This window comes from Coregonus lavaretus, assembly GCF_964263955.1.
Source record: "Coregonus lavaretus genome assembly, chromosome: 3".
NCBI lineage: Eukaryota > Metazoa > Chordata > Actinopteri > Salmoniformes > Salmonidae > Coregonus > Coregonus lavaretus.
In genome coordinates, this window is record NC_139990.1 from 55309904 (window position 1) to 55337470 (window position 27567).

Consider the following 27567-nt stretch of genomic DNA (forward strand, 5'->3'; position numbering starts at 1 on the left):
GAGAGGACAGGAGGGGAGGAGAGGAGAGGACAGGAGGGGAGAGGGGGGAAAGGAGGGGAGAGGACAGGAGGGGAGGAGAGGAGAGGACAGGAGGGGAGAGGACAGGAGGGGAGGAGAGGACAGGAGGGGAGAGGAGAAAAGGAGAGGAGAGGACAGGAGGGGAGAAGGGCCGTGGGTGTGAAGTGGTCCTTGTGTGTTGCTGTCTACCGTCTCTCTCTCACACACACACACACCCTCAGCCTACATACAGAGGGACCCTTGTCAATCGGCTGCCATTGAAACTACACTGAAAGTTCTGCTGTGAAAGATAATGATGGGCTGATACTTTTCAAAAACAGGTAACATCTCTGACCTGTGTGTGTGTGTGTGTGTGTGTGTGTGTGTGTGTGTGTGTGTGTGTGTGTGTGTGTGTGTGTGTGTGTGTGTGTGTGTGTGTGTGTGTGTGTGTGTGTGTGTGTGTGTGTGTGTGCGTGCGTATGTTTGTGTGTGTGTGTGTGTCCATCCCTCCAGTAACAAGGTCAAAACACATTTGGCCCGATACATTTTAATCCCGATTTATACGAACTGAATATCTTTTCACGGCAGTGGATGCACAGGGGGGGGGGTTAGTGTGTGTGTGTGTGTGTGTGTGTGTGCCTCTGAGTGTGTGTGTGTGTGTATGTTTGTTGCAGTATAAATAGGGCATGCAACTTGTAATGAATTGTAGGGCACATTTAGCAGTTACTTTGACATAGTGACTTTGCTTTCTCCGTCACACGGTCAGAGTTAAGTCCAGAACAGCAGGGCTGACATGGAGCATAACATATTAAAGAGCTTTGCAGTCCCCTGGCACCAGCCTTCCTCTCTCTCTGCCATCTGAACGGATGGGGAGGGAGGCACACTGCTGGTAGTGGGGACAGGATGGACAGATGTCTCCAATGATCCGCTACTGGGTATCTGCACTGGGGACTAACATGGCCTTGATGGAATTATGGGGAAGTGTGTCTGTGTGTGGCAATGTGTGTGTGTGTCCTGTTCTATTCTCAGTGCAGTCAAGTTAAGTAGTGGATGTGACCTTTGGGTGCACTGTGGCTAACTATTGAAAGCAGCAAATCACTCTAATCATAATCTTTCATGCCAACATGTGTACCCCCCCGCACACGCACACACTTTATGTATATTTATACACTTAAGTGAGACTCAACAGCCAACTTTAGCTACACAGGCTCCGCTTGGTTATACAATGACACTTAAAGTGTGTGTGTATGTGTGTGCGTGTGTTTGTGTGGAGACTCATGCTAAGAGGTTCGGAGCTCAGTCGAGGCAGGAACAGTTTCTATTTTAGGATCATCTTGAGTGTCCCCTCTTCCCATCCACTGAAGGCCGGCTCTAGAGTGCACCGCCCCAATCTAACAGGCTCTATAAACATGAGTGCTCTCAACTTGACTGGGCAATTGCTCCATGCAGTAATAATTTTAAAATGACAAAAAAATATAACCAAATATCTACTGGTGTCCTGTACACTCTGCTCTCCCAGTGGCAGTAGCAGTGTTATATGTCTCAGTGGTGCTTGTGTGGATATTCCACAGTAAAATACAGAATAAGAGGGGGAGGAAACACAAGCAGGAAAAAAAGAACACAAAACAATCGGCAAAAAAGTGTCACGCTCAGAATAAACAAGCTCTCTCCCCAAATACCATCTATTGTACTGTGTCTAGATAAGGCCTCTAAATCGGGCTGCAAAATGCAAGCTCCATTTCTCTGTACTGAATGGTTATCCTTTTGTTTTGACTCAGGCTCTTTTGTCTTCCTCTCATTGTCTCTTGCTGTATGTGTGTGTATGTGCATATGTGTGTGTTTGTGTGTGTATATGTGTGTGTGAAAGTGTAAATATCCTGCTGTGTGTGTGAGCATGTGTAGAACGACAGCTGAGCTAAATTTGTTTCAATGGGGTCCCTGCTCCCTCCAGTCTCAGGTCTGATTGGGCCAGGCTCACTGTAATCTCATTACTGTGTCTCCTACAGGAATTGTGTGGACTTGGGAGGAAAGTGAGCAGAGGATACCACCCACCACCCAAACACCACTATAGTCTATAGTCTCCAGACACAGACACAGGCTGAATCTGTGACCGCCTGCATCTGCTTCTCTGGTCTTCAGACCTGGTCCTGGCTGAACGATGCCTGTGTTTGTCTCTTTCCCTTTATCTGGCCTTGTCTCTCATGCCTTATCTCCTCCCCGCCTCGCATTCCAGACTCACTTTTCTTCTCTCCCTACCCATAACCCCCCTTTTCTCCCCTTTGTGCATTTTTGTGTCTAAATTGCAGTCTAACAGCTTTTTAAGAGCTGTTTTGCTGGAGTTTAATCCTCCTAGCCTCCCCTTTCAGCCTTTCTTCCATTGTGAAGATTCTTGGCTCAGACCGGGACCTCTTTTATACAGAGAAGATCGGCTCATCCATCCACCCGCCTGCCCCCCCTCCCCTCACCACCCAACACCCTCCATACCCACCGTTCTCTTCTACCATCCCTCCATCCCTCCACACGTCACCCTCTCTGCCAGCTTCCCCCATCTTCCCATCCTCTGTGTATCTCTCATACTATACAGTCAGTCAGCCATGATCCCTGAAATCAATGCAGGCCCCTTTTCAGAGTTATATACTAATTGTTGATGTGCCTTCTCCATGGCTCTTTCTGACACTGCTCGCCTTCTTCTTTCCACACTCCCCCTGTCAGCATTGTCACCCAGCCTCCCTGTCCCTCTCACTCTCTCTCTCTCTGTTCTCCTTCTCTCTCTCTCTCTCTCTCTCTCTCTCTCTCTCTCTCTCTCTCTCTCTCTCTCTCTCACACACACACACACACACACACACACACACACATTCACACACTCTCTAATTCTCTCTCTCCTTATCCCTTTTTCTCCCTCTGTTTCTCCATCTCTGGTGAAAATCGCAAGGGTTTGTGTCAGCTTGTCAACTCACTGTGCTAGAAGAACCAGGACATTGAGAGGCAGCAACAACAAGAAAAGACACACCAGAGTGAAAACCTGAAGTACTGTACGGTTGTAAAGAAAAATAACCATAAAAGTAGTCTCCTGTCAGGTCTAAATTGTAAAGGGCCGGGGCTGTAAGAGGGGATTGATGGAATGCTGTAATCAGTCCGTCACATGTGCTGTCACCCTGCATGGCTTGATTTCCACGCTGCTCCCATCAGGGCGAGGCGGACTGCGAGAGAGGCGGACCACGGAAGGGCTGATCGCATGGGCAAGCAGAGGCTGTGTCTCCCTGGGCACCTGCCACCACAGACACAGTGGATGGAGTAATAGAGAGGTAGAGAGGAAAGGAGGAGGGGACAGAGGAGTGCTGAAGTGAAAAATACTGTGTGTGTGGAGTGTGTGTGTGTGTGTGTGGTGTGTGTGTGTGCAGGCTAGGGCACCAGCAGTTGCTCGGCTACTGCAGTGGCTGATGCTGCTACACAAGCACACACCCATACACACTCACACATACACACTCATACACACTCAGAGACACTGGCACAGACACTTCCTGTGCTCTCTCTGGTGTCTCTAGTGAGCAGGAGAAGTTCTCTGAGTGTCATTATACCACAGTTGCCATCCCATCCACTGCTCCACTCCAGTGCCTAAGAGCTGAAGCTATACAGGGGGCGGCTGGCTGACTGGCTGGCTGTCTGGCTAGAGGACTGGAAATGAAACACCATGAAAAAAAAGAGGACAGAGGAGGGGGTTGGCGGTATAAAATTGTCTGTACACATCAGCCAACAGTCTTGACAAGATGTTGATTGAGCCAGCCTTGTTATTTGGTTTGCGCTTGCCCCCTGGTGTTTTCAGTACAAGATAGCTGCTGGCTGAATCTGTGTGTCACACTCACTCCCAGTCCGCCCCCTCTATCTCTCTCTCCTCTGTCTCTCCCTCTGTCTCTCCCTCCTTCTCTCTAGTACTGCTTGGAAGGGCTTTCAGTATAATTTACTGTGCTTTTAAATCATTAACTTGTTGTGCCGTTTGAAAAAGCCTGGGTTTAGTGTGCACACAACAGCTGACATGGTGGATAAAATGCCACTAGTGCTCAACATGTGACAGGAAGCCTAGCTGCTCAAAGATGGGACGCAAATAAATAAATAAACTCTACTTCTTACGTTCACCCCGCTTCGCTCCCCAGCTGCAGAAAACCAAGAGTAAACAAAAACAAATAAATAAAGAATAGATTAAAAATCCATAAAACAATGAAAAGATCATGTTAAAAAGTGCCTCCTCCCCTTTCTCTCTCTTGCACTTTCTCTCAAAGGCAGAGGAAATGAAAACAAAGGAATTCTCCACTTAGACTCCACCACTGGGACTCTGGGTCCAATGCCCTGGGGTGTCAATTAATTTAGTCCAGGGATTTGTGGCCTACACTTCCTAATTGAGCCCAGTGGAGGCCCCCTTGGCTCTTCGTGATAGGAAGTAGTGCGTTTCATAATTAATACGTTTTTTTTCTTCCATTATTATGAGAATTTTTTTATGAGGGTGGTAATGTTGTAAATGCATGCATTTCAGTACTATTGTTGTCTGCTGATGCTGCTGTGCTGTGTGCTGGTGTTGTTGAACTATAAAGCAGAAGCAACCACTGTCGGTAACAGTGGTGGCGGCACATTGAAGTCAAAGCAATTTTTATGTTTGTGTGTTTGAAAATAAAGAAAGACTGGTTCAATGAGAGTCTCATTAGTACTGCTTAATGTGTGTGCTTTTTAAAGCTTAGAGGTTAATGTCGAATTCGCATCCATTCCGTTGAAGCTTCCCTCTAATTTTTCTCTTCCCAGGGCTTAAGAGGGAGAGAATGACTGGTGTGTGAACTGTATATCCAACAGGGATAAACATTAATGTAATTAAACAGTTGCATCACATAAGTATTTTTTATTTTGTCTAGGCTACTCTTCCCCACACCTCTGTGTGCATGACACTAAAACACCCCGCCACGTAACTCCTGCCGATTACACAAATTACCCAGCGACGTCCCGGGAGAGCCATAGACCATAGAAACAACATAGACCTCTCCTCCACAACCCCAGCGCCTGTCTCCTCTTACAAACCGCCTTCAAACCGCCGTTTATTAATCAATGTCCGCCGTTTCACCGGCCACCACCGATTCTATTCCCCTTTCTCCGGGAAAGGTGGGGGAAAAGGAACGTTTTAATTACGCGCCAAACTTTATTCCGTTCATCAGATTACCTCTGTCTTGAGACACTCTTTTAAAATTGGTGATGACTAAGGGCTTTCAGAGTACAATAAAGAGAGGAGAGGGGGGGAAAAACGTTACCTGCCGACCTCAATATAATAATAATCCTGCTTTGTGTTGGGGAAATAAGAGAGGGAAAGGAGGGAAAAAACACATTTCCTGAAACTCAATTTCTTAAGCGTTGATTAGCGCAGCCGCACAATTAGAGTGAAATGTGAAGTCAGGCTTTTTTTTCAGATTCCACCGCTTCCTCTAGAAAAAGCAGGCCGTGATAAATGAATAAATGATTAATGAGAGAACTAATTAATCAATTAATTATTAAGCAAGCACTCTGAACAAGACGAAGGGGAGGATGGTAGCCAGCAGAGAAGAAAAGAGATGGAGGGATGGGTTGAGGTGTGTGGTATTAGAAAGAGGGGGATTTGGAGGGAAGGGTCTGCCTGTTTGTTCACTCAGTTTGTTTAGTTTTTCCGAGGTGGGAGGGAGGGAGAGAGGGAGACGGAAGACAAGAGTGAACCCGACCCTTTCACATTTGTTCAGCTCGTGTCTTCTTCTCTGTAAAGTCCTGACTCAGCTAGTACTGTCTTGTAAGTGCTGATCTTGTAACGTCAGGCGTTGCAACTTCTCCAGTACATCAAGGCTGTGGTCATGTGGTTGTGTAATGGTGTAGCCTGGCATAACCTCAAACTACTATGCCGCGGTCAGCGGGCACTGCACGGCGATGTTGGTGGGCGGTTACTGCTGCCACGTGGCCACACGACCAACACCCAACGCCCCCCTTCCCTCTCCCGCAGATAACCCAAAGTTTCCCCTCCCCCCTAGCACCCCACCCCCTGTCTTTAAGTAGGACACCCTATCAATCTTTGATAATGTGCGGCGTGGGCCTCTCCAGTGTGACCAGGGGCTGATGAGACATCGCAGCGGGGACTTGTTGTATGAAATGTGGGCCTCGACTGTAATTGTGATCTACTGTAGCGTTTCCAGTCAAGTTTGACCTTTTTCTTCCATATTAATCGCTGGAGTGAAAGAAAATATGTGTGATCTATTCCCCCCTCAGGATCCCCCTTCACCCCCTTCTTCCCCTCTACACTTTACTCAGTGATGGGGGGACTGGCAAATGTCCCATAGTGCACCCACACACAACAGGATATGACACACAAAATATTATTTTATGATGGGATTGGTTTACTGTGGGCCATTAAAATGCAACATAATTCTATAAAGCCTATCCTTCTCCACCCTACTCCCACCCCAACCTCCTCCCTTCTTACTCCAGGAAAACATATCCTCAAAGCTTGAACACAAGAGAAGTAGCTTTCATCCCGGCTTGGTATCCTACCTGGCATTTATTGCTGGCCTTATTAACAGAGTTGTGAGTGACAGAGGCAGAGAGAGAGAGAGAGAGAGAGAGAGAGAGAGAGAGAGAGAGAGAGAGAGAGAGAGAGAGAGAGAGAGCGAGAGAGAGAGAGAGAGAGGGAGAGAGAGAGAGACAGAGAGAGAGAGAGAGAGAGAGAGAGAGAGAAACCTCCTGCCAAATGTATGACCATATTAGAGACACATATTTCCCTCAGATTACACAGACCCACAAAGAATTCAAAAACGAAGGCAATTTTGATAAACTCACGTATCTATTGGGTGAAATACCACAGTGTGCCATCACAGCAGCAAGATATGTGACCTGTTGCCACAAGAAAATGGCAACCAGTGAAGAACAAACACCATTGTAAATATAACCCATATTTATGTTTATTTGTTTTCTCTTTTGTAATTTAACTATTTGCACATCATTACAACACTGTATATAGCCATAATATGACATTTGGAATGTCTCTATTCCTTTTCAACTTTTGTGAGTGTAATGTTTACTGTTCATTTTTTATTGTTTATTTCACTTTTGTTTGTTATCTATTTCACTTCCTTCGGCAATGTAAACATATGTTTCCCATGCCAATAAAGCCCTTTGAATTGAATTGAGAGAGAGAGAGAGAGAGAGAGAGAGAGAAAGAGAGACACAGAGAGAGAGAGAGAGAGAGAGAGAGAGAGAGAGAGAGAGAGAGAGAGAGAGAGAGAGAGAGAGAGAGAGAGAGAGAGCGTGGGGGCTGCAGGGGGGGGGGGGGGGGGGGGGGTCTCTAAGGGCCCTCTGGAGAGAAGGCTGCTGTGGAAGAACAGAGAGATGGGGCCACAGCACAGGCCATCATCCTCAGCCTGCCTGCCTGTTATGCCTGGTAAAGGTCCTTCTCTCTCTCTCTCTCTCTCTCTCTCTCTTACCCTTTATCTCTCTCTCTCTCTCTTACCCTTTATCTCTCTTTCTCCCCCTCCCTCTCATTCATTCCCCCTCTCTCCCTCTTTCCCCCCTCTCGTAGCTCAGCTGGTAGAGCACGGCGCTTGTAATGCCAAGGTAGTGGGTTTGATCCCCGGGACCACCCATACACAAAAATGTATGCACGCATGACTGTAAGTCGCTTTGGATAAAAGCGTCTGCTAAATGGCATATTATTATTATTATTATTATTATTATCTCTAACTCGGTGTATCCCTGGTGTTGACTGACTGGTGCTGTTTTCTGGCCTAACGGCAGCGTGGAATTGCAGATTTCCTCAGAGCTCAGTGGGTGTGAATAGTTATTTGTCCTGCTGGCTGGGCTGGCCCATTGACTGGGGGACCTGGACATATGGTCCCTGACTGTGTGGTGTGCTGGGATGTGCCTAGCTGAAGAATGCTGTGGGCTGGGCCCTTGACCTCTGGCTGGCCCTTAACACCTTGCCTGCCTGAGCAAAGCTGGTGTCTTGATAAACTTAACCACTTCATTGTGTCACTCCATTTTTCTGGAGTGGGGTTTATTATTTGGGGGGTTTGTTAGTTGAAGGACAGATGTGTGACTGTTTCACCACTCAAACACACACACACACACACAAAGGAAGAGACACAAAGGAAGAGATACACTCAAACACACAGAGATGCAAACAGAGAAAACACACACACAAAGAGAAATAGAGAGAGAGACACACACACACACACACTCACACACACGTTACTCTGCAGCTCGCCTATCTGCCTGGCTACAGTAATGGATAGAGTCTTGGCGGCGGTGCCAGTATCTTTATTGTCCAGACTTATATTGGGAGAATCTCACTGTGTCTCAGTGCAATAAGGCCTTTAAATGAAGTGTCTAACAAGGACGTCCAGGGTGTCCGCAACGGTCACAATGCCACCCAAGTATAACCCCATCAAGCAGGAAAATTGATATACTATCTACCCACACCATGACTGTCCACTCCACACAGCAGCCAAAAAGTTTTAGCTAGCGCAGTTATGCTAAACGGCTATCTCTCTCCTCTCTCTGCAAATACTTATTTTTTATTTTTTTATGCAGTTCACAGCTCATCTGTCTATGGCCCCTGGTTTGGGGCCCTGATAAACTAGTGGAGCGTTGCAGGCTCTTAAAGCCATTCGGGGAGATTATCGATCATTAGACAGAGCGTGGAGATAACCCTCTCAGCTGGCCATATCGTCGCCACAGGATATGGTATGAATCACAGGAAGTTGAGATCAATCTACCGTATATAGATTGTGCCGCTTGGCTTAAACCACCCCAATGCCTGCGAGTGCGTAGAGAGAGGAGATTGGGACAGAGAGAGATTGTGTGGCATATCATATATTTTTCTATTTCCGTGACTTCTAGTGTTTGCTGAAGCCGCCTCTCTGCCTCCCATTCTATTCCACCACCGCCATGCAATCTGTCCCACCTCCACTCCTTCACTCTCCTCAGCCTGGCCTGCGCTTACATCTCCCTTCTTGAGGAAGGCTTCTTTTAAATCTGAATTAAAACAGACTCCAAACCCCCAGCTCTCCCAGGGGCCGGCTGAAAGCAGCTTAGAACAATCAAGCAGACAGATTAGAAGTAAGAAGAAAAGAGGAGGAAGGGAGAGTGAGAGAACCGGAGAGAGGGAAAACAACCCAAAGAATGGAATGGTGGAGAAAAATATTGAGAGAAGGAAAAATTAACCCTTCACTCCACCTCCCTCCCTCCCTCCCTCCCTCCCTCCCTCCCTCCCTCCCTCCCTCCCTCCCTCCCTCCCTCTTCTTTGGCTCTGCCCCTCCTCTTGTCCCTGACCTATTGACATTCAGCTCTTCGATAGATTAGGCAGCGAGCAGAGCCGGAGGACAGGGTAAACACTATGGGGGAACAAAGACCAACAGGAGGCCACCTTATTGGATTCTAATTATGAGCTGGGGGAGAGCTTGCAGAGGGGCATGTTATAAAGTGATGTGGGACACAAGTTAGAATAGAGGCACTTTGAGTGGTAACACCAGGCCAACTTTACTTTCATCACCTAGCATACACTCATCCCCACCCTTCCTCTAATATTTTCTCCCTCCCTCTCTCCATCCCTTCCTCCCTCTATCCTCTCTTTTTCCTCTCTGGTTCTCTCCCCATCTCTCTCTCTCTCAATCTCTTTGCCTGCTCTTTCACATATTGCCTGTGAGAATGGCAAACAGAAGGTTCTCAAAGCACTCCTCAGTGAGCTATTTGTCATCCCCCTTTCTCTCCCCTTCTCTTTTAACAAGGTGGAACGAGACTCATCCCCTAGAGGCGGCTGTTTGAGCGATAAGGTTAAAATGGGCTGAAAAATTGGGGAAGATTATTTGATATTGGACAGATTGAATTATCTGGAGTGAGAGGGAGGGAGAGAGGGAGGAGAGCAAAATAATTGTTCTGCAGTGCCCCAGGAGGAAGGGCTACCAGTGCCAGTGTGGAGGAGGACAGGAAAGAGAGAGGAATAAGAGAGAGGAGAGAGAGCGAGAGAGAGAGTCTGGTTTTATATTAATGGTCACCAAACTCAAAAACAAGTCAGGAGAAAGTTAAAGGTCTTATTTTTTCCTCTCAAGAGTCAAATGTTCCCAATCCTCATCCCTCTAATTTGAGTGTGAAAAAGCAGTCTGTCCGAGTCTAGCCAGGAATTCTACATATGTGTGAACTTTCTCGCTGACGTTGAGGCGAGTCAAACCCATTGGCCCCTCTGATTAGGCTTGTGTTCAGGTCTCTCACGTTCCCACTCGTCCCCCCTCATCCCCCGGCGCTAATTACAGAGAGGGCTAATTAATGTAAAGTGTCAGAGAGGACCCTGCCATCACAGGCACACACACGGTCTGACACAGGAGAGAGAACAGGAGAAGAAACACACCCGCCCGCGCCCCGACAAGAGACAAGCCATCGTCACCTCAGCAGCCTCACAAAGCGATTCATTAATTGGTGTGAAAACACACACACACTCATAAGTACACACACACAAATACACACACTAATGTTATGGGTATTCGGAGAAGCTGTTGCTCGTTAACACATTACCCAAAAGGGAGGGAGAGAGAAGAAATTAGAGAAAAGAAGAGTGGTTGGTTATATGGAGAGGAGAGAGGGAACATTTTGACCCAAGTGTTGTGTTAGTACCTTTGTGGTGTTGGCCAACACAGTTCATGTTTCACACAAAATGGCAGCTTCCTCTTCCGTACCCCCGGCCGTAAGTGTGAAAAGGCTTTTCTAGACCACCGTGCCTTTCTAATCAAAGCTGCGGGAAATGAATCAGAAGCCACAGTTCTGATTCGACCCCAGAGGTAAAGGTGGAATTGACATGGCCACCGTTCATTTTCACACCATTAAAACAACCGTCAAGCTTCTATGGCACAACTGAAGAACCATAGATCCCCCCACCATTCATTCCTGTTCTCACCTAAGAAAACCATGCACCACTTCAAAAACCTATCCTCTGTTAACTAAACCGAACAAAACACAAAAACACACACCAAACAAAACCTTCACACAACATAGTCACCATTCAAACTCCCGGATGTGCAAGACAAAGGAGCCCAACTCTAACTGGCTTTTAAAGACCTCCAATAACAATCAGAACTCTTTTTTAATAGAGAGTTCACTCTCTCCAGCCCCTATGGTCTTTCTAAAGGAGTGCTCAGTCAGTTAGGCAGTGTAAGGCAGTTAGGCCATAGTCTATGGAGCAGTGAATGGCTAATCCAGAGTGTGAAGGACCCAGAGTTCCCTCCTCCAGCTCAGGCTGAATGCAGACTGAATGGACCTCGGAGTAGGACTGATTGCCCCACATTCTATGGTCAGCTTTTTTTAAAGTAGCCTGTGATTGAGTGGTTCCATGAATGTCCCATTTATCTTTCTCCCCTGCGCCAGAGCTCTGAAAGAGCGGGTGACACTCCTGGACACACCCACGCAGAGAACGGAGAACGGAGCATGCGCTCGGGCGCACGCGCTCACTCACACACACAACACACCCATGCAGAAACCATCTCTCATACACACACACACTGGAGTCGTGACTGGACACAGGCTTTTCAGAACCCCAAGGATATTACCACTTTACGTCTATCTAGTGCACTATGAGCAACACCAAACTGCCAGCACTACCACTGTGTTAAAAGATAAACAACTGTGATGGCTTGGTGCAATGACTCAATAGTTCTCAAATAACACCAGAAATACTGTCAGTCTCTCAATAACTCCATCTGTCGCTCAGCATACATGCTTTTAAAGTACACAGGGCCGGTTAATGCAGGGGTTTACCGGGGCTGAAGCCCCTGGGCCCAGGCCCGTGGGGGGGCCCAAGAGGCAACAAATAATTTATAACAAATAATAATAAAGGAAATATATACCCCCCAAAAAAAAAACACAGGAGCCCACTCTCAATGTTCAAAATACACCAGAGAGCATAATTTAGCTACAGAGGATCAATAGTTTATAAAACATAACTGTGGATTAAGTTTTATCACAAGCACATACAGGTATCTGCCAAAATAAAGGAAACGCCAACATAAAGTGTCTTAAAAGGGTGTTGGGCCACCACGAGCTGCCAGAACAGATTTAATGTGCCTTGGCATAGATTCTATATGTGGACCTCTCTATGCCAGGAAAATGCACCCCACACCATAACATATACTTTGTATCCCTCATTTACTCAAGTGTTTCCTTTATTTTGGCAGTTACTGGTATGCCTACAGTCGAGAAGGCTGCAGTTTGGGCAGCATGCATGTCAAATATACAGCTTGTTGCGTTGTGGCCATAGACATATAGTGGGGAAAAAAAGTATTTAGTCAGCCACCGATTGTGCAAGTTCTCCCACTTAAAAAGATGAGAGAGGCCTGTAATTTTCATCATAGGTACACGTCAACTATAGCAGACAAAATGAGAAAAAAATCCAGAAAATCACATTGTAGGATTTTTAATGAATTTATTTGCAAATTATGGTGGAAAAGAAGTATTTGGTCAATAACAAACGTTTCTCAATACTTTGTTACATACCCTTTGTTGGCAATGACACAGGTCAAACGTTTTCTGTAAGTCTTCACAAGGTTTTCACACACTGTTGCTGGTATTTTGGCCCATTCCTCCATGCAGATCTCCTCTAGAGCAGTGATGTTTTGGGGCTGTCGCTGGGCAACACAGACTTTCAACTCCCTCCAAAGATTTTCTATGGGGTTGAGATCTGGAGACTGGCTAGGCCACTCCAGGACCATGAAATGCTTCTTACGAAGCCACTCTTCGTTGCCCGGGCGGTGTGTTTGGGATCATTGTCATGCTGAAAGACCCAGCCACGTTTCATCTTCAATGCCCTTGCTGATGGAAGGAGGTTTTCACTCAAAATCTCACGATACATGGCCCCATTCATTTCTTTCCTTTACACGGATCAGTCGTCCTGGTCCCTTTGCAGAAAAACAGCCCCAAAGCATGATGTTTCCACCCCCATGCTTCACAGTAGGTATGGTGTTCTTTGGATGCAACTCAGCATTCTTTGTCCTCCAAACACGACGAGTTGAGTTTTTACCAAAAAAGTTATATTTTGGTTTCATCTGACCATATGACATTCTCCCAATCCTCTTCTGGATCATCCAAATGCACTCTAGCAAACTTCAGACGGGCCTGGACATGTACTGGCTTAAGCAGGGGGACACGTCTGGCACTGCAGGATTTGAGTCCCTGCACTCTGCAGGTCATTCACTAGGTCCCCCCCGTGTGGTTCTGGGATTTTTGCTCACCGTTCTTGTGATCATTTGACCCCACGGGGTGAGATCTTGCGTGGAGCCCCAGATCGAGGGAGATTATCAGTGGTCTTGTATGTCTTCCATTTCCTAATAATTGCTCCCACAGTTGATTTCTTCAAACCAAGCTGCTTACCTATTGCAGATTCAGTCTTCCCAGCCTGGTGGACTTTGACAGCTCTTTGGTCTTGGCCATAGTGGAGTTTGTAGTGTGACTGTTTGAGGTTGTGGACAGGTGTCTTTTATACTGATAACAAGTTCAAACAGGTGCCATTAATACAGGTAACGAGTGGAGGACAGAGTGAGAGACAGAAATCTTGCTTGTTTGTAGGTGACCAAATACTTATTTTCCACCATAATTTGCAAATAAATTCATTAAAAATCCTACAATGTGATTTTCTGGAGAAAGAAAATCTCATTTTGTCTGTCATAGTTGATGTGTACCCATGATGAAAATTACAGGCCTCTCTCATCTTTTTAAGTGGGAGAACTTGCACAATTGGTGGCTGACTAAATACTTTTTTCCCCCACTGTATAATCCATTGAATGGTGTTGTAACCTCTTACCCTGTCCATTTGACTGTTAAACTCATGGGTACACTAGCTGTCACGCCCTGGCTCTGGGACTCTTATATGTTGAGCCAGGGTGTGTAGATTCTATGTGTTTGTGTTTCTATGTTAGGATCTAGTTCATGTGTATCTATGTTGGCCGGGGTGGTTCTCAATCAGAGGCAACGAGAATCAGCTGTTGCTTGTTGTCTCTGATTGGGAACCATACTTAGGCAGCCTGTTTGGCACAGTGTATTGTGGGATCTTGTTCCGTGTTGGTTTGTTACCAAGGACTTCACGTATCGTTTTTGTTCGTGTGGTGAATATAATAAAGTATGTTCGCATTCCACGCTGCGCATTGGTCTACTCCTTTTGACGATCGTGACAGAAGATCCCACCAATACTGGACCAAGCAGCGTGTTTCGGAGCTAACGCCGGGTAAGGAGATGGAGAAGTTGGCGATGGCCCAGGTGGGCCAATGGTGGTCCTGGGAGGACATGTTCGAGGTCAGAGGACCATGGGCAAAGGTTAAAGCCTTGGCGAGAGAGGAGGTACGGCGCCAACAGTGTCGTCGTCGGACAGGCGAGAGGCAACCCCAATGCATTTTTAGGGGGGGGCACATGGCATGGACGACGGGGCTGCTGGAGGCAGATAAGGGGCGAGTTTGTGGACGAGGAGAGAAGGCCACCGGGTTACGGGAGCCATTAGTGATTAGAGGGAGGGAAAGTGTAGAGGCACGGCGAGAGGTACTGAAGTGTGTTGCCAGTCCGGCCCGTTCCTGATCCCCGTATAAGGGCAGTGGTGTGTGTTCCCAGTGCGGTCCGGCCCATTCCTGCTCCCCGCACCAAGCCTGTGCTGCGCATCGTCAGCCCGGTCCGGCCCGTTCCTGCTCCCCGCACCAAGCCAGGGGTGCGCGTCGTCAGCCCGGTCCGGCCCATTCCTGCTCCCCGCACCAAGCCTGTGGTGCGCATCGTCAACCCGGTCCGGCCCGTTCCTGCTCCCCGCACCAAGCCAGGGGTGCGCGTCGTCAGCCCGGTCCGGCCCATTCCTGCTTCACGCACCAAGCCTGGGGTGCGTGTCGTCAGTCCGGCACAGCCCGTGCCCGGTTCACCCGTGCCTGGTCAGGTACCGGTCAGCTGCTCCACACCGGAGCCTAAGCAATCCGCTCCACCGATGTCCAGTCCAGCTCCAGCCAGCGGGGCCAGACCAGACCAGGGGCACTACGGGGGGGTTATTAGAGGGTGGTGGTCACGCCCGGAGCCGGATCCGCCTCCGAGGAGGAATGCCCACCCGGCCCTCCCCTGTTCGGTTTATGTTTGGCGCGGTCGCAGTCCGCGCCTTTGGGGGGGGGTACTGTCACGCCCTGGCTCTGGGACTCTTATATGTTGAGCCAGGGTGTGTAGATTCTATGTGTTTGTGTTTCTATGTTAGGATCTAGTTCATGTGTATCTATGTTGGCCGGGGTGGTTCTCAATCAGAGGCAACGAGAATCAGCTGTTGCTTGTTGTCTCTGATTGGGAACCATACTTAGGCAGCCTGTTTGGCACAGTGTATTGTGGGATCTTGTTCCGTGTTGGTTTGTGTTTGTTACCAAGGACTTCACGTATCGTTTTGTTGTTTTTGTTCGTGTGGTGAATATAATAAAGTATGTTCGCATTCCACGCTGCGCATTGGTCTACTCCTTTTTACGATCGTGACACTAGCAATGGATGCCAGTCCTGACTTGAATGGGAACTGCCATTTTTTGATTATATTTCTATAGTTGGTTGCAGCTATCGGTTTGTGTTTTTCACTGGAAAAATGTACAGTTTGGAAAGCAAATGCCTACTGCTGAAAAGAGAAGACTAATCTGTCTGTAGAACCAATAGATTTTTTTTTTCTCAACAACTCCCAATTAGATTTCTTATCCGGACCTGAAAGTATAACAGGGGCTGCAGGTATTTCACAAATCACAAATTATCTTCCCCAGACTGATTTGTCTTGGGCTGTAGTTTCAGACAGTAACCTGTAATCATCTCACTCCAGATATCTCTCCATTGAGTAAGCTGAAGAACAGAGTGAGGACTGGCCGCTCTTCTGTTGTCTGTCTGCAGCTTACTGCTCCACATGTTCCCCAACTCCTCAACCTCACACACTCACAAACCAGGGTGTGTGTAAAGTGGTGTTGGGGTGTGTGTATAGCAGTGCCAAGGTGTGTGTGCTGTGTCTTCTTAGTGATGGTTTGGGAGGTAGCTGTGTTTGAGGTGTATGAAACAGCGATAAAACAGTGTGTTTGTGTGTATGTCAGGGTTGTGTGTGTGTCAGGGCTGTGTCTGACAGAGACAGGAGCAGGGCCCTGTGGCCTCACACATGGAGGTTGGAGACCCTCCCAAACAACTGAAAACAAACAGGCACTTCCAGGGACCAGACACTGCCTTTGATCTGGAGGTGAGATGATCTCTCACTCTCTGTTTCCCTCTCTCCCCTCTCTCCCTCTCTCTCTCCCCTCTCTCCCTCTCCCCTCTCTCTCTCCCCTCTCCCTCTCCCTCTCCCCTCTCTCTCTCCCTCTCCCCTCTCTCTCTTCTGCTTCTCAGTGGGAATCTATCCCTCTCCCTCTCTCTCTCATTCCTCATCTCCCCCCACTCTCTCTCTACCTCTCTATCACCTTCCCTCCTCCTCTCCCTCTCTCCCCACCTCTCTGCATCAAATGGGGTGACTTTTCAGGCAGCATCGGGCTGCACCTCAGTGCAGGCTGTGAAGACAGCTTTTCTCTCCTTTTCTCTCTCATCCTTTATCGTTCCATCTTTCTCTGATTCCTTTACTTTATACCGATACCCCCCTCACCCCCATCCAGATACCGCACCCCTCCTCCTCCTCCTCCTTTGCAGCCTTGAACGTTAAAACAGAGAGGGACATTTCCGTCATCTACGCATCTCATTTCATCTGCACCTCTGTATCTATCTCCCTGTGCCCATCTATCTCTCTCCTCTGCCTTTGTCTGTTTATCTATATGTTTAATTATGCTGTCTCACTTATGTAATTAGCGCATAAACAAATGGCTGCCCCCCCCCCCCCCCCCCCCCCCTAGCAGAGCCCTGAGATAACAAATTATTGAGAACAATGGGTAGAAATGGCTCCTGCACCAAACCACATGATGGATGCAGCCTGGAACTCTACGTCTCATCCCCCTCTCCCTCCCTCCATCCGCTCCTCTCTCCTCCAATATTCTCTCCTGCTCTATCTGTCTCTGTTTGGAAACTCCCTGAAAACCTGCAGTATCTATACTCTCTCCTTCCCTCCCTCCATCCCAACTATCCTATCAATAGCAGGCTATATCATCTGTCATAGTCTGACACTGTATTCACACTGACATCATATTAGGCAATGTCCTCCCTATTGTGTGTGTGTCTGTAACACTCTTTCTCTCTTTTCCTTTCTCTCTTTCCTCCCTTTCTATCTCTCCTTCTCCCTTACTCCCTCTATCCCTGCTGTTGTCTCTACTGACTACCCCCCCCCCCTCCCCCTCCCCTATCCTCTAGAGCATTCCATGCACCATGGCTGCCAAGCAAACGCTTGGGACTTTCAAAAGCAAACAGCCATCATCCTGTAGCAGGAGGTCCCAATCAGTTCCTCCCACTCCTCCTCCTCTTTCTCCCCCCCTCTCTCCGTCATGCTCCACGCCCCCCCCCCCCCCCCCCCCCCTCCCCGGGGATCTGATGAGCGCTGGGATGCCTCCGTCGGATGGGTGCAATGTGCTGGAACAATGGAGGGACTAGGGTTGCTTTCAATAAATTAACTGGTTTTCCTGAAATCCCGGTTGGCGTTTTCCCAGAATCAGAAGGAAATAAGCAGCAAATCCGGAATCCTCCAACCAGGACTTTGGGAAAACCAGGGAATTTATTGAAAGTTCCCGGAATTGTGCAACCCTAGGAGGGACTGCTGCTGTCTCCTGGCGGGGGTGCAGGGGTGTAGAGAGGTATAGGGTTCGCCCCTGTCAGCTTGGGAAGCACTTAGCGCTCCAGACCCTAACCCTGCTAGGAATTCTACTGGAATGTTGTTGGGATCAGGAAAGGCCCCGGCCCATTGATTATTTAGCACTACCTCATAAACTGAGATGGTTTTGGAAGGGGGATCGGATTCACCTCTCCAACACCTCATCGGCCCTTACCTCACCCACCCACACACACACACACACACACACACACACACACACACACACACAGACACACAAAACCCCCTCTTCAAAAAACATTCTGTGTCTTAAGTCCATCTAACTGGCAAAGGGATACCTCAGGTTCTAATGTTTCGCCTAGAGGCATTGAAATAAACCCTTTCAATTCTTCCTCCCCGGATTCTCACTTCAGGTACATCTTTGTTATTCTTTTAGCTACCCTGTGCTGGGAGAAAAAAAACACAGGGTTCGCTTTACACCAATACAAGCATATCCATTACCTTTAATGCTATGCTGCTGGCAGTAAATCCTTCCGACCCCCCCCCCCCCCTCGTTCTCTCTCTCCCTCTCTGTGTCTCTCTCTCTCTCCCCTCCCTCCTCCACTGGCTGAGGCACAGCTCTCTCTCTTTCTCTGTCTCTCTGCTCAGACAAACATCTCCTCCAAACCCCCTGTCCAGAGTATCTCCAATGCCTCTCTCTGTGTGAAGCTCCTGCTTTTCCTCACCACTGAAGTTGGAAACACACCTACCCACCTACTGACACTGACCCCTATTCCCCAAACCTTCCGCCGCCCCCGGCTGTCGCCCCACCCCTCACCGCGCCTCACATCTCCAACACGGCTCGATACAATTACCATGTTTGGACATTGAGGGAGCCGCAGTTAAAACCCTGATCGATGAGCTTTGACTGACACCCCTCAGTTGATAGCAAATTGGCTGGCTTTCCTCCCGGCCTTCCACGGAGAGTTTCAAAGCCTTGCTCTAAATTCCCGGCTGGAGAAGTGAGAGAAGAAAAAAGGTTGCTACACTTTCTGCCAACCCTTCACCCAGCTGTCTGCCTCGCAAAACAACCCAGAGAGGCAGAGAGACCTGCCTTTCTCACTGAGAGAAGGAGGAGAAAGTGAGTTTCAGAAGCGGTTTCCTTTCCCGACCGCCGAGCCCAGTATTTTGGTTAACGGTTGAGTCACTTTCACAATATTTGCCCTCACATTCCTGTAAGTTTAAACTGTCAGGAAGCAGGAAGATGGAGCTCTTTGTTTGAGGAGGAGAAAGAAAGACAGAGAAAGAAGGACACAGAGAGCGGGGAAGGAGGGGACCTGAAGCCCAGGGGAGCATGGGAGTTGTCCCTCCCTGCACGACTCAACCCTCTGGTCTCTATAATGTCCACCCAGCCCAGCCAGGCCATCGCTTGTTTCCTTGAGTGCATTCCTTTCCCCCTGGTTGGGTTGAGTTGGGACATGACATCCTGAGAGATAGAGCGTCATTAATTAGACAGTCGGGCTTTGACTAACCGCTCCATAAAGGGCACATAGCCCCAAAGATGGGAAACACTCATCTCAGCTCATCATCCTCTGCCCCAGTGCATGCCCTTGACCCTGTGTCTTAGTGTGTGTGTGTATGTGTGTGTGTACTATGAGCAACACATAGTTTAGGGCGTTGCTTTGTTAAGCTCCTCATGAGTCACTTATGGATGTGCACACACAACAACCCTCCAAAATAACACACAATGGCCACATCATATTAACGTCCCTCTGCTCAAGAGGAGCCACTGAAAATCAGACCGCATCTCAAGAATGGATCGAAGTTGGGAATAGAAACTGATAAATAAGTCGAAAATATATAGATAGACAATGAAATAGCTTCTCACAGGATTCATAACCAAATGGGTTTTTCCCCCTTTGTCCCTTTCCAGCTGCCAGAATCCACCCCCAACAGGACAATGTTTAATAGAAGGTTAAGGAACACGGCTAGTGAAGATAACATAACCCAGATATAGCTGCAACATGGGAGATACATTTCAATTTGCTGTTCGTTTCTGTGTCTCTGCAGGAGATAGGAAATTATTGTCTTGGAGGGCAGGAATTGATTGGAAAATAAAGACGAATGTTTGGTCTAGTATGTCGGAGCTCTCTCTATGCTCTCTGGGTTTCTTGGGTTGGAGGTCTTCCCAAATTGTGATACATCTCTCCAGAAAGATGTGACACTTGCAATCCTGTTATTTTCCCTAAAATAGCTGGCTGGCTACTGTTTAAACACAGTGGCTGTGCTACTGCTCTACTCTCTCCCTCTGGGCTCTGTTTTAATGATTTGCAAAGAATTAACCCAGGGTTCCCTCTCGCTCTACCACTGTTTGGAGGAGGAGAATACAGAGAGTAAACAGCCTCTGCTCTCTCCCTAATGTATTCTAATCAGTAGGTGATAATAGAGCCCACTAATATGCTGGCAGTGGATGGTAGTGTGGCTGTTGTAGGACTGGTAGGGGCCCTGGGCTGAGAGACTGAGGGGCCGGGCGGCATGTGTGTGTGGATGGATCAGTTAGTGGGAAGAGGAAGCTGACACAGCCCCTCCATTGTCCCTGTCTTTATGAGTCACTTCCTGCCAGGATCTTCCTCTGCCCTGGAGGGAAACATATGCAAGGACGTGCAAAGACAGAGACAAGGAGAGAAGGAAGGGAGGGAGAGAGCAGTGAGAGAGAGAGTGAGAGTTAGAGAAAGAGAGAGTGAGAGTTAGAGAAAGAGAGAGAGAGAGCAGAGAGAGAGAGTTAGAGAAAGAGAGAGAACAGAGAGAGCAGAGAGAGAGAGGGAGAGAAAGAGAGAGAGCAGAGAGAGAGAGAGAGAGAGGGAGAGAGAGGATGAAAAGAGGGGGAGAAAATAGAGAGAAGAGAGAGGAAGCGAGAGAGAGACAAAGACAGGGATGGAAGTGGCCAAGTGCCCCAGCTAGTAGTACAGCTCCAGCATATCTTGCCTGGCTGCCCACACAACACAAGGCCCTCCCTGTTGTGTTGAGCCGTGCCATCAACCACGTCCAGTGAAGTAGCTAACAGCTGATAACAAGGCCCCTGGACACAATACCAAGTTCTTTATCTCTGTTTACCCGCATGGCAAAGCTGATTAGCGAGACAGAGCTTGTTTTATGAACCCCCATTGTTTCTTTTCTCCCTCCAATTTCTGCCTCTGTACACAGCAAGGTTGTTGAGGGGATGGGGGTTGGGGGGATTGGGGGCCAAAGATGAGTGAGGAAGACCTCAGGGGCCATTGTGTTGTTTGTCAAGGAGGCGAGGTCCGAGAAAGAAGACAATGCCAGTGAGCGTGACCATGTCTTGGGGCTGGAAGACATAGTAACCCATTGTTATAGCTTCTCCCATCTGCACCCCTGTATGACTGTATGACTGTCTGTCTGTCTGTATGTCTGTATCACTGTCTGTCTGTATATCTGTATATCTGTATGACTGTCTGTCTGTCTGTCTGTATGGCTGTCTGTCAGTATGACTGTCTGCATATCTGTATGACTGTCTGTCTGTATGGTTGTCTGTCTGTATGGCTGTATCACTGTCTGTCTGTTTGTCTATCTGTATGGCTGTCTGTATGACTGTCTGTATGGCTGGCTGTATGACTGTATGGTTGTCTGTCTGTATGGCTGTATCACTGTCTGTCTGTTTGTCTGTCTGTATGGCTGTATGGTTGTCTGTCTGTCTGTATCACTGTCTGTCTGTTTGTCTGTCTGTATGGCTATATGGCTGTCTGTCTGTATGACTGTCAGTCGGTTTGTCTGTTAGTACCTTCAGATGAGTTAGTTCTGAGTTACTGGTGGGAAAGTGAAAGTGCAGGGAAAGGAGGGCTCTCTACAAAAGGTTAAGATGTGGTGGGGAATGGATATGAATTGTTGTTTTTCTGAGTGTACTGGTCTGGGGGGAATAACTCTTGCAGAGTGACTCACGACTAAGTGTCTACAATTTCACTCAAACCAAAACAAATCTTAAGAGCTCTTATGCCATAAACAAAAATGACCTTTAAAGTTTGATTTGTGCCCCCTCCCCTGAATCATATTCCTTTCCATAGTCTATGAGGACTGTCTGGAAATCAAATCTCCACCAGTTTGAGCCATGGGTCCATTGCAGAGAGCACTCCTAGTGTGGGAATCAAAGTAGGCCAAACTCATCCATATCTTTGCCATGGGTACGTCTCCTAAATAATGCAACAGACTTCTGCACAAGATGGATTCTGCTGTGTCAGCGCTATTGTGACAGTGTACCCCCGGTCTGACACTCATCCTCAACTTGGCTTCTCTTCTCCCTCTCTGCCTTCCAACTCATTCTCTCTCATTTTACTTTCTCCTCAATCCCTTTTTTGCCCACAGCAACAGATAGAAAATGAGGGAGAGAGATACGGGGGAAAGGAGAGAAAGATGGAGAGAAGTAATGATGCTCCATGGTATTCCCCAGCGTTTTCCCGCCACGTGTCAACTTGATCATCACACTGGTAGTTACACTTCTGAGTCCCGTCTCTCTCCTCCTCCCTCCCCCTACAACCCTACTCCTCTGTCCCCCCACTCACTCCGCCCAAGCCTGACTCCTCCACAAGAATTCAAAGCAGCGGAGGTTCATGAAATATGCACAGTCCCCCTAAAACAAACCTCCCTAGCCACACTGCCACTGAATCGTTCAGAAATATTTCTGCCGCACAGCTCAGATCCAGGACAAATCTCTGCTAATGGGGAAGGGGGAGGAGGAGGGTAGAGGGGTCAAGGCAAAGCTATCTGTTCCTCTGATGGCGCCTGTCTAGGCCTCATTGTGTATTTACAGTATGTCCATGGTGGAAGGCTGTGTTTGTTTGTGTGTAGATGAGTTCTGCTAGACTTACTGATGCCCCACATTCACACATTACCCTCACTGGGCAAGTTCAGAGGAGGATGGTGATGGTGATGCATTTTCAGGGTGCCTCACTGGGTATAGACACGTGTGGTGACAGCCAGGACTTGAGGAAAAGCGAGGGAAACGTATGATCTCAGCTCCCAGCCTTTGAACTTGGCCCTATGAGACTCAGCATACCAAAGCTAAAGGTTCCAAAAAAGAGCTCATTGAAGATTACTCGGAATACTGATGCAGGGTGGAATCCAATTCCAGTGGGAAGCCAAGGGACATTCTGAGAAAGCAAATTATGGATAGATGCTGCCGTTGCTGCTGCTGTGGCGGAGGAGGAGGGCCACAGAGAGGACATACATATGGATGGGTGAACAAGCATTGAACAACCAAGTTTTCTGGGACTGTGTGTGTGTGTGTGTTTTTGTTTGTGTGTGTGTGTTGGAGCCTGTGAACCATGCTGGCTGCTGCCCCTCCCAATCCAGCTGCTGTCTGTTTGTCAAGGAATTGTTCTGCTGCTAGTGTCATCTTACACCCCGACCCCTCTACCCCTCCCCTCTCTTTGATGATCTGATGAGAAAAACATGCGTATCTATGACTACTCTATCATGACAAATGAGACATTGCAGTTTGTTTGCCATTTGTGTTGTTTGTTTATCAGGAATGGATCCACTAGGACCCTGGAACTCTGCTGTTGTTTGTTTGTGCCCCTCACAGTCAATAGTTAGGGGAATATTGTATTTCCCAACCCTCGTTGACAATTCTTTAGGAGGGAAAAATCTGTTTGTGCTTGTGTTCCTGTTCCAGCAGGCGTTCCATCCCCATCTCCTCTCTCTTCTCCTCCCAGAGGAGAGTGGGTGTCAGTGTGACGATGTTGTGTATTCTGATTCAACATTTAAATTTAATTACGGCCTCCCCATGTGTCAATAACCGACTCTCGTTTATCAAAGACAGTGGGAAGAAAACACGGCTTAACTGCCAATAAACATTTTGTTTTTAATTAATTTACTGAAGCGTTGACCGAAAGCGCTTTACTTTACTCCTGGATGCTCAATGTTAATTGGAAGAAGTAAGATCCTCTGAATCCGAGGGGTCGGGGGATTTGAAGCCTTTATCTAGAGCCGAATCAAAGCAGGCGTTAATAATACACCAAAACTAAGGAAATGTTTGTTTAAAGGCGTGGAAACTGGAAACAACAACACACTTGCATAAAAATAGAGCAACGAGGAGTTGGGTATGAAAATATAAATGTTCTATGACAGTGGTCTCACTCAATCAAAGGGCCCTTAGAACCTCAATAGGGGCCTTTGCTGTTTACTGCCATGCATAATTATGTATGTTTTGGGATGGTGCAATCAAATTTCCCCTCTGGGGGATTAATAAAGGACTATCTTATTTTATAGAATAACGCAATAGCCTATATTGCCTACTGTGCTGTAATATTGAGGTTAATTGCAATTTCTCTATGGAAAAAGTACCCTAAAGGTTTTATTTGCTCTATATGGGATTTACTTCTGTTATATCAGGCATATTGCTTAACCATTCAAAGACCACATCAACTGCTTTTCTGGCACATAATAACACACACACACACACACACGCACACACACACACACACACACACACACACACACACAGCCAAGATTAGTAGCCTATCAAAAGAAAGACCCACTGTTTTGAACTGTAGTATGTGAAACCTCCTTTCCCAAGAGGCACACTAATTAGACATTGCATTGACTTGTAAGTACAGCGACAGTAATAGTAAAGTATAATTGGCATAGGCCACTACACAAATGACTGACACGCCAGTGTTGACTCCCATCAGACGATTGCCCCCGGTGGCTGAAGTCCTCACGATAAAATAACACAAACGCGCGGTTGCACAGATAAAAGAAAAATCATTGCGCAATGCCCGGGGTCTGTTGGCTGCCTTTAATAGACATATGCTTTATTTCTAGATCATTTAATTATTTACCTTTTCTGTGTAGCCTAGTCGTGGTGCAGCCTTTTCCACCTGGCTGCGTTTGGCTATGAAATTATTAATTGTAGACTTGTGTTTAAAAGTCATTGCAGAAGTGCATCTCAAATCCAACCCCATGGCTGTTTATGCACTTCCAACGACAGGTAGCCTGGCTGTCCCCCCTCTTAAACCTATCGAACGCTATTTGGTCTAGACTTTCGGCTGAGTGAGGTCGGTGATTAAACTTTGTAGGCTAGGTTAGTCTACATTGTTACTTTCCATATAGAATAATAACACAATAGTGTTGTCTAATAAATGACAAATACAGACTACATAATAGGCTAGTAAACATTTGAATATGAATGAGATTATTATTAGCCTAATGCCCCCCTCCCCCCACAGTGGCCTTTGATTAAAAAAAATGTGTTTATTTTTTTTAAACATTTGTTTTACATTTTTTAGTAATTTAGCAGACGCTCTTATCCAGAGCGACTTACAGTTAGTGAGTGCATACAAACTTCTGAAAAGGTAAGCTAAAAAAGAGATTGAGAGCTTGCTGCGGTGGTCTTACAACATAATGTGGTTTCCTCACACGCTTAAATCCCCATGCAATTCAAGTTCCTTGGTGTCCACATCACCAACGAACTATCATGGTCCAAACACACCAAGACAGTCGTGAAGAGGGCACGACAAAGCCTATTCCCCCTCAGGAGACTAAAAAGATTTGGCATGGGTCCTCAGATCCTCAAAAAATTCTACAGCTGCACCATCGAGAGCATCCTGACTGGTTGCATCACCGCCTGGTATGGCAACTGCTTGGCCTCTGACCGCAAGGCACTACAGAGGGTAGTGCGTACGGCCCAGTACATCACTGGGGCAAAGCTCCCTGCCATCCAGGACCTCTATACCAGGCGGTGTCAGAGGAAGGCCCTCAAAATTGTCAAAGACTCCAGTCACCCTAGTCATAGACTGTTCTCTCTGCTACCGCACGGCAAGCGGTACCGGAGTGCCAAGTCTAGGTCCAAAAGACTTCTCAACAGCTTCTACCCCCAAGCCATAAGACTCCTGAACAGCTAATCATGGCTACCCGGACTATTTGCACTGCCCCCCCACCCCATCCTTTTTACGCTGCTGCTACTCTGTTAAGTATTTATGCATAGTCACTTTAACTCTACCCACATGTACATATTACCTCAACTAGCCGGTGCCCCCGCACATTGACTATGCAACGGTACCCCCCTGTATATATAGCCTCCCTACTGTCACTTTATTCTATTGTATATATAGCCTCCCTACTGTCACTTTATTTTTTACTTCTGCTCTTTTTTTTCTCAACACTTTTTTGTTGTTGTTTTATTCTTACTTTTTTTGTTTAAAATAAATGCACTGTTGGTTAAGGGCTGTAAGTAAGCATTTCACTGTAATGTCTGCACCTGTTGTATTCGGCGCATGTGACCAATAAAATTTGATTTGATTTGATTTGAATTCCACTCTGTGCTTAAAATATGAAGCCCATTCAAAATAAATGAAATAGGGTGAGAGAGGGGGTGTATGGGGCGAAAGAGGGGGAGGGAGTGTGTCGGGGTGGAGAGGTCGAGCCTTGGTGCATTTTAAGGTCTGCTTGGCTGCATTAGGGGAGTGTTCCCAGTTTATCTCTACTAGGCTTTGCATGTTGCTCGTTTCAGCAGAAAGGAGCACCATATTTCCCCCTCACATCTCGTTTGAAATTATGATCGGCGACACTCGCGGCCAGCCTCATAAGCTACAATCCTTTGCCTGGTAGCCTAGTGCGAATATCTAGAAGCGGCTATAAACTCTTTCTCTCTCCGTCCTCTCTTTTATCTCTCTGCTTTATCTCTTTATTTCTCTTTCTCTCGCTATCTGTCTCTTGCTCTCTCTCTTTCGCTCACACACACACACACCACTTGCTTCAACGGCGACTTTTGATGTCACCGCAGACCTCAGTGGCAACAAGCCCGTATTGCACGAGTTTTGGTCTGTCAGCATCGTCTATAGCCTTAGGTCTGCCTATCAAATGAACACATGCACTAACATGATGGACTGTTTCCAAACAAACGATCAGCGAAAAACCACCCCGCATAGCCTACACCAGCTAAATAGCCTAATGTATAAAACAACAAAAACCGCATCACCTCGCCAATGTGCGCTTTGGTAAGGATCGGCGCAGTGTCATTCAACCCGTACCCCGGGTCAGCTCTTTCAGCAGCGGAACTTTGTCTCAACATCCCTAGAAAAACTACAGTCCCGCAGAGCAAAAGCAGAGCAGCAGTATTATCTCCTCTCTCTCATCCCCGTCAGTACAGCGCATCCACTAGACTACAGTTTGACGCAGCGCGCCCTGAACGGAACGCGGAGGGAGCATCTCATGAGTTTATAGCAATAACGCAGAAAAACAACCAGCAAAAAAAAGTGACAATAACGGTTTTCTTACCTGTTCCCATTAGGCAAAGGACAAGGTAAAACGGAAACATTTTCTCTTGTCTTCTGTCGCCGGTTCGGCTGTGTTTTCCCCGAAAGTGTGGGACGGGAATCTATTGTTCCGTCAATGCGACTGGTGTGAGGGCTGCGGCTTGCTAGTTATCCTCCACCGCCGTGCAAAGCAATATCACTGCTTGGGTAAATCAAACTTACTGGGCGACGTCCCTGTCTCTGAAATCGTATGCTTCTCAAAGCACTGGTATTGTCCGAACACTTTGCAAACAGTCATTTAGGAAATATTTTCAATAGTTAGGAACTTTTTTCAGTAAGACAGCGTATATGTATCCTCTGTCCGATTGATGTATTCCTCTTCCCTCTCAAGTTGGTGCTACTGACTGCTTTTGAATGAAGTACATCTCACCGTCCGTTTGTCCACAGTAGTGTCCAGAAGGCTATTCTCTCTTTTTCCGGTCGGTACTGATGCTGAGCTGCGCTCCGTCCTGCCTCTCGCGCAGTTCTGCCTACAGTGATGAAGCTCAATGAAGTTGCTATTCTCGCACCCTCCACTCG

The 27567-nt window shown here is 47.4% G+C and overlaps 1 protein-coding gene across 1 annotated transcript in view; it reads right to left on the reverse strand.

Annotated features, from left to right (window-relative positions):
* LOC311114868 (kin of IRRE-like protein 1) overlaps positions 1-27050 on the reverse strand; it is a gene marked incomplete at its 5' end in the record, with an annotated part of 43822 nt that extends 16772 nt beyond the window's left edge. The window contains one exon of the mRNA XM_084157244.1: positions 27011-27050. Within this exon, the coding sequence (XP_084013370.1) occupies positions 27011-27050 (40 nt within the window). The remainder of the gene's footprint in view (positions 1-27010) is intronic.
* Between the last annotated feature and the right edge of the window lie 517 nt (positions 27051-27567).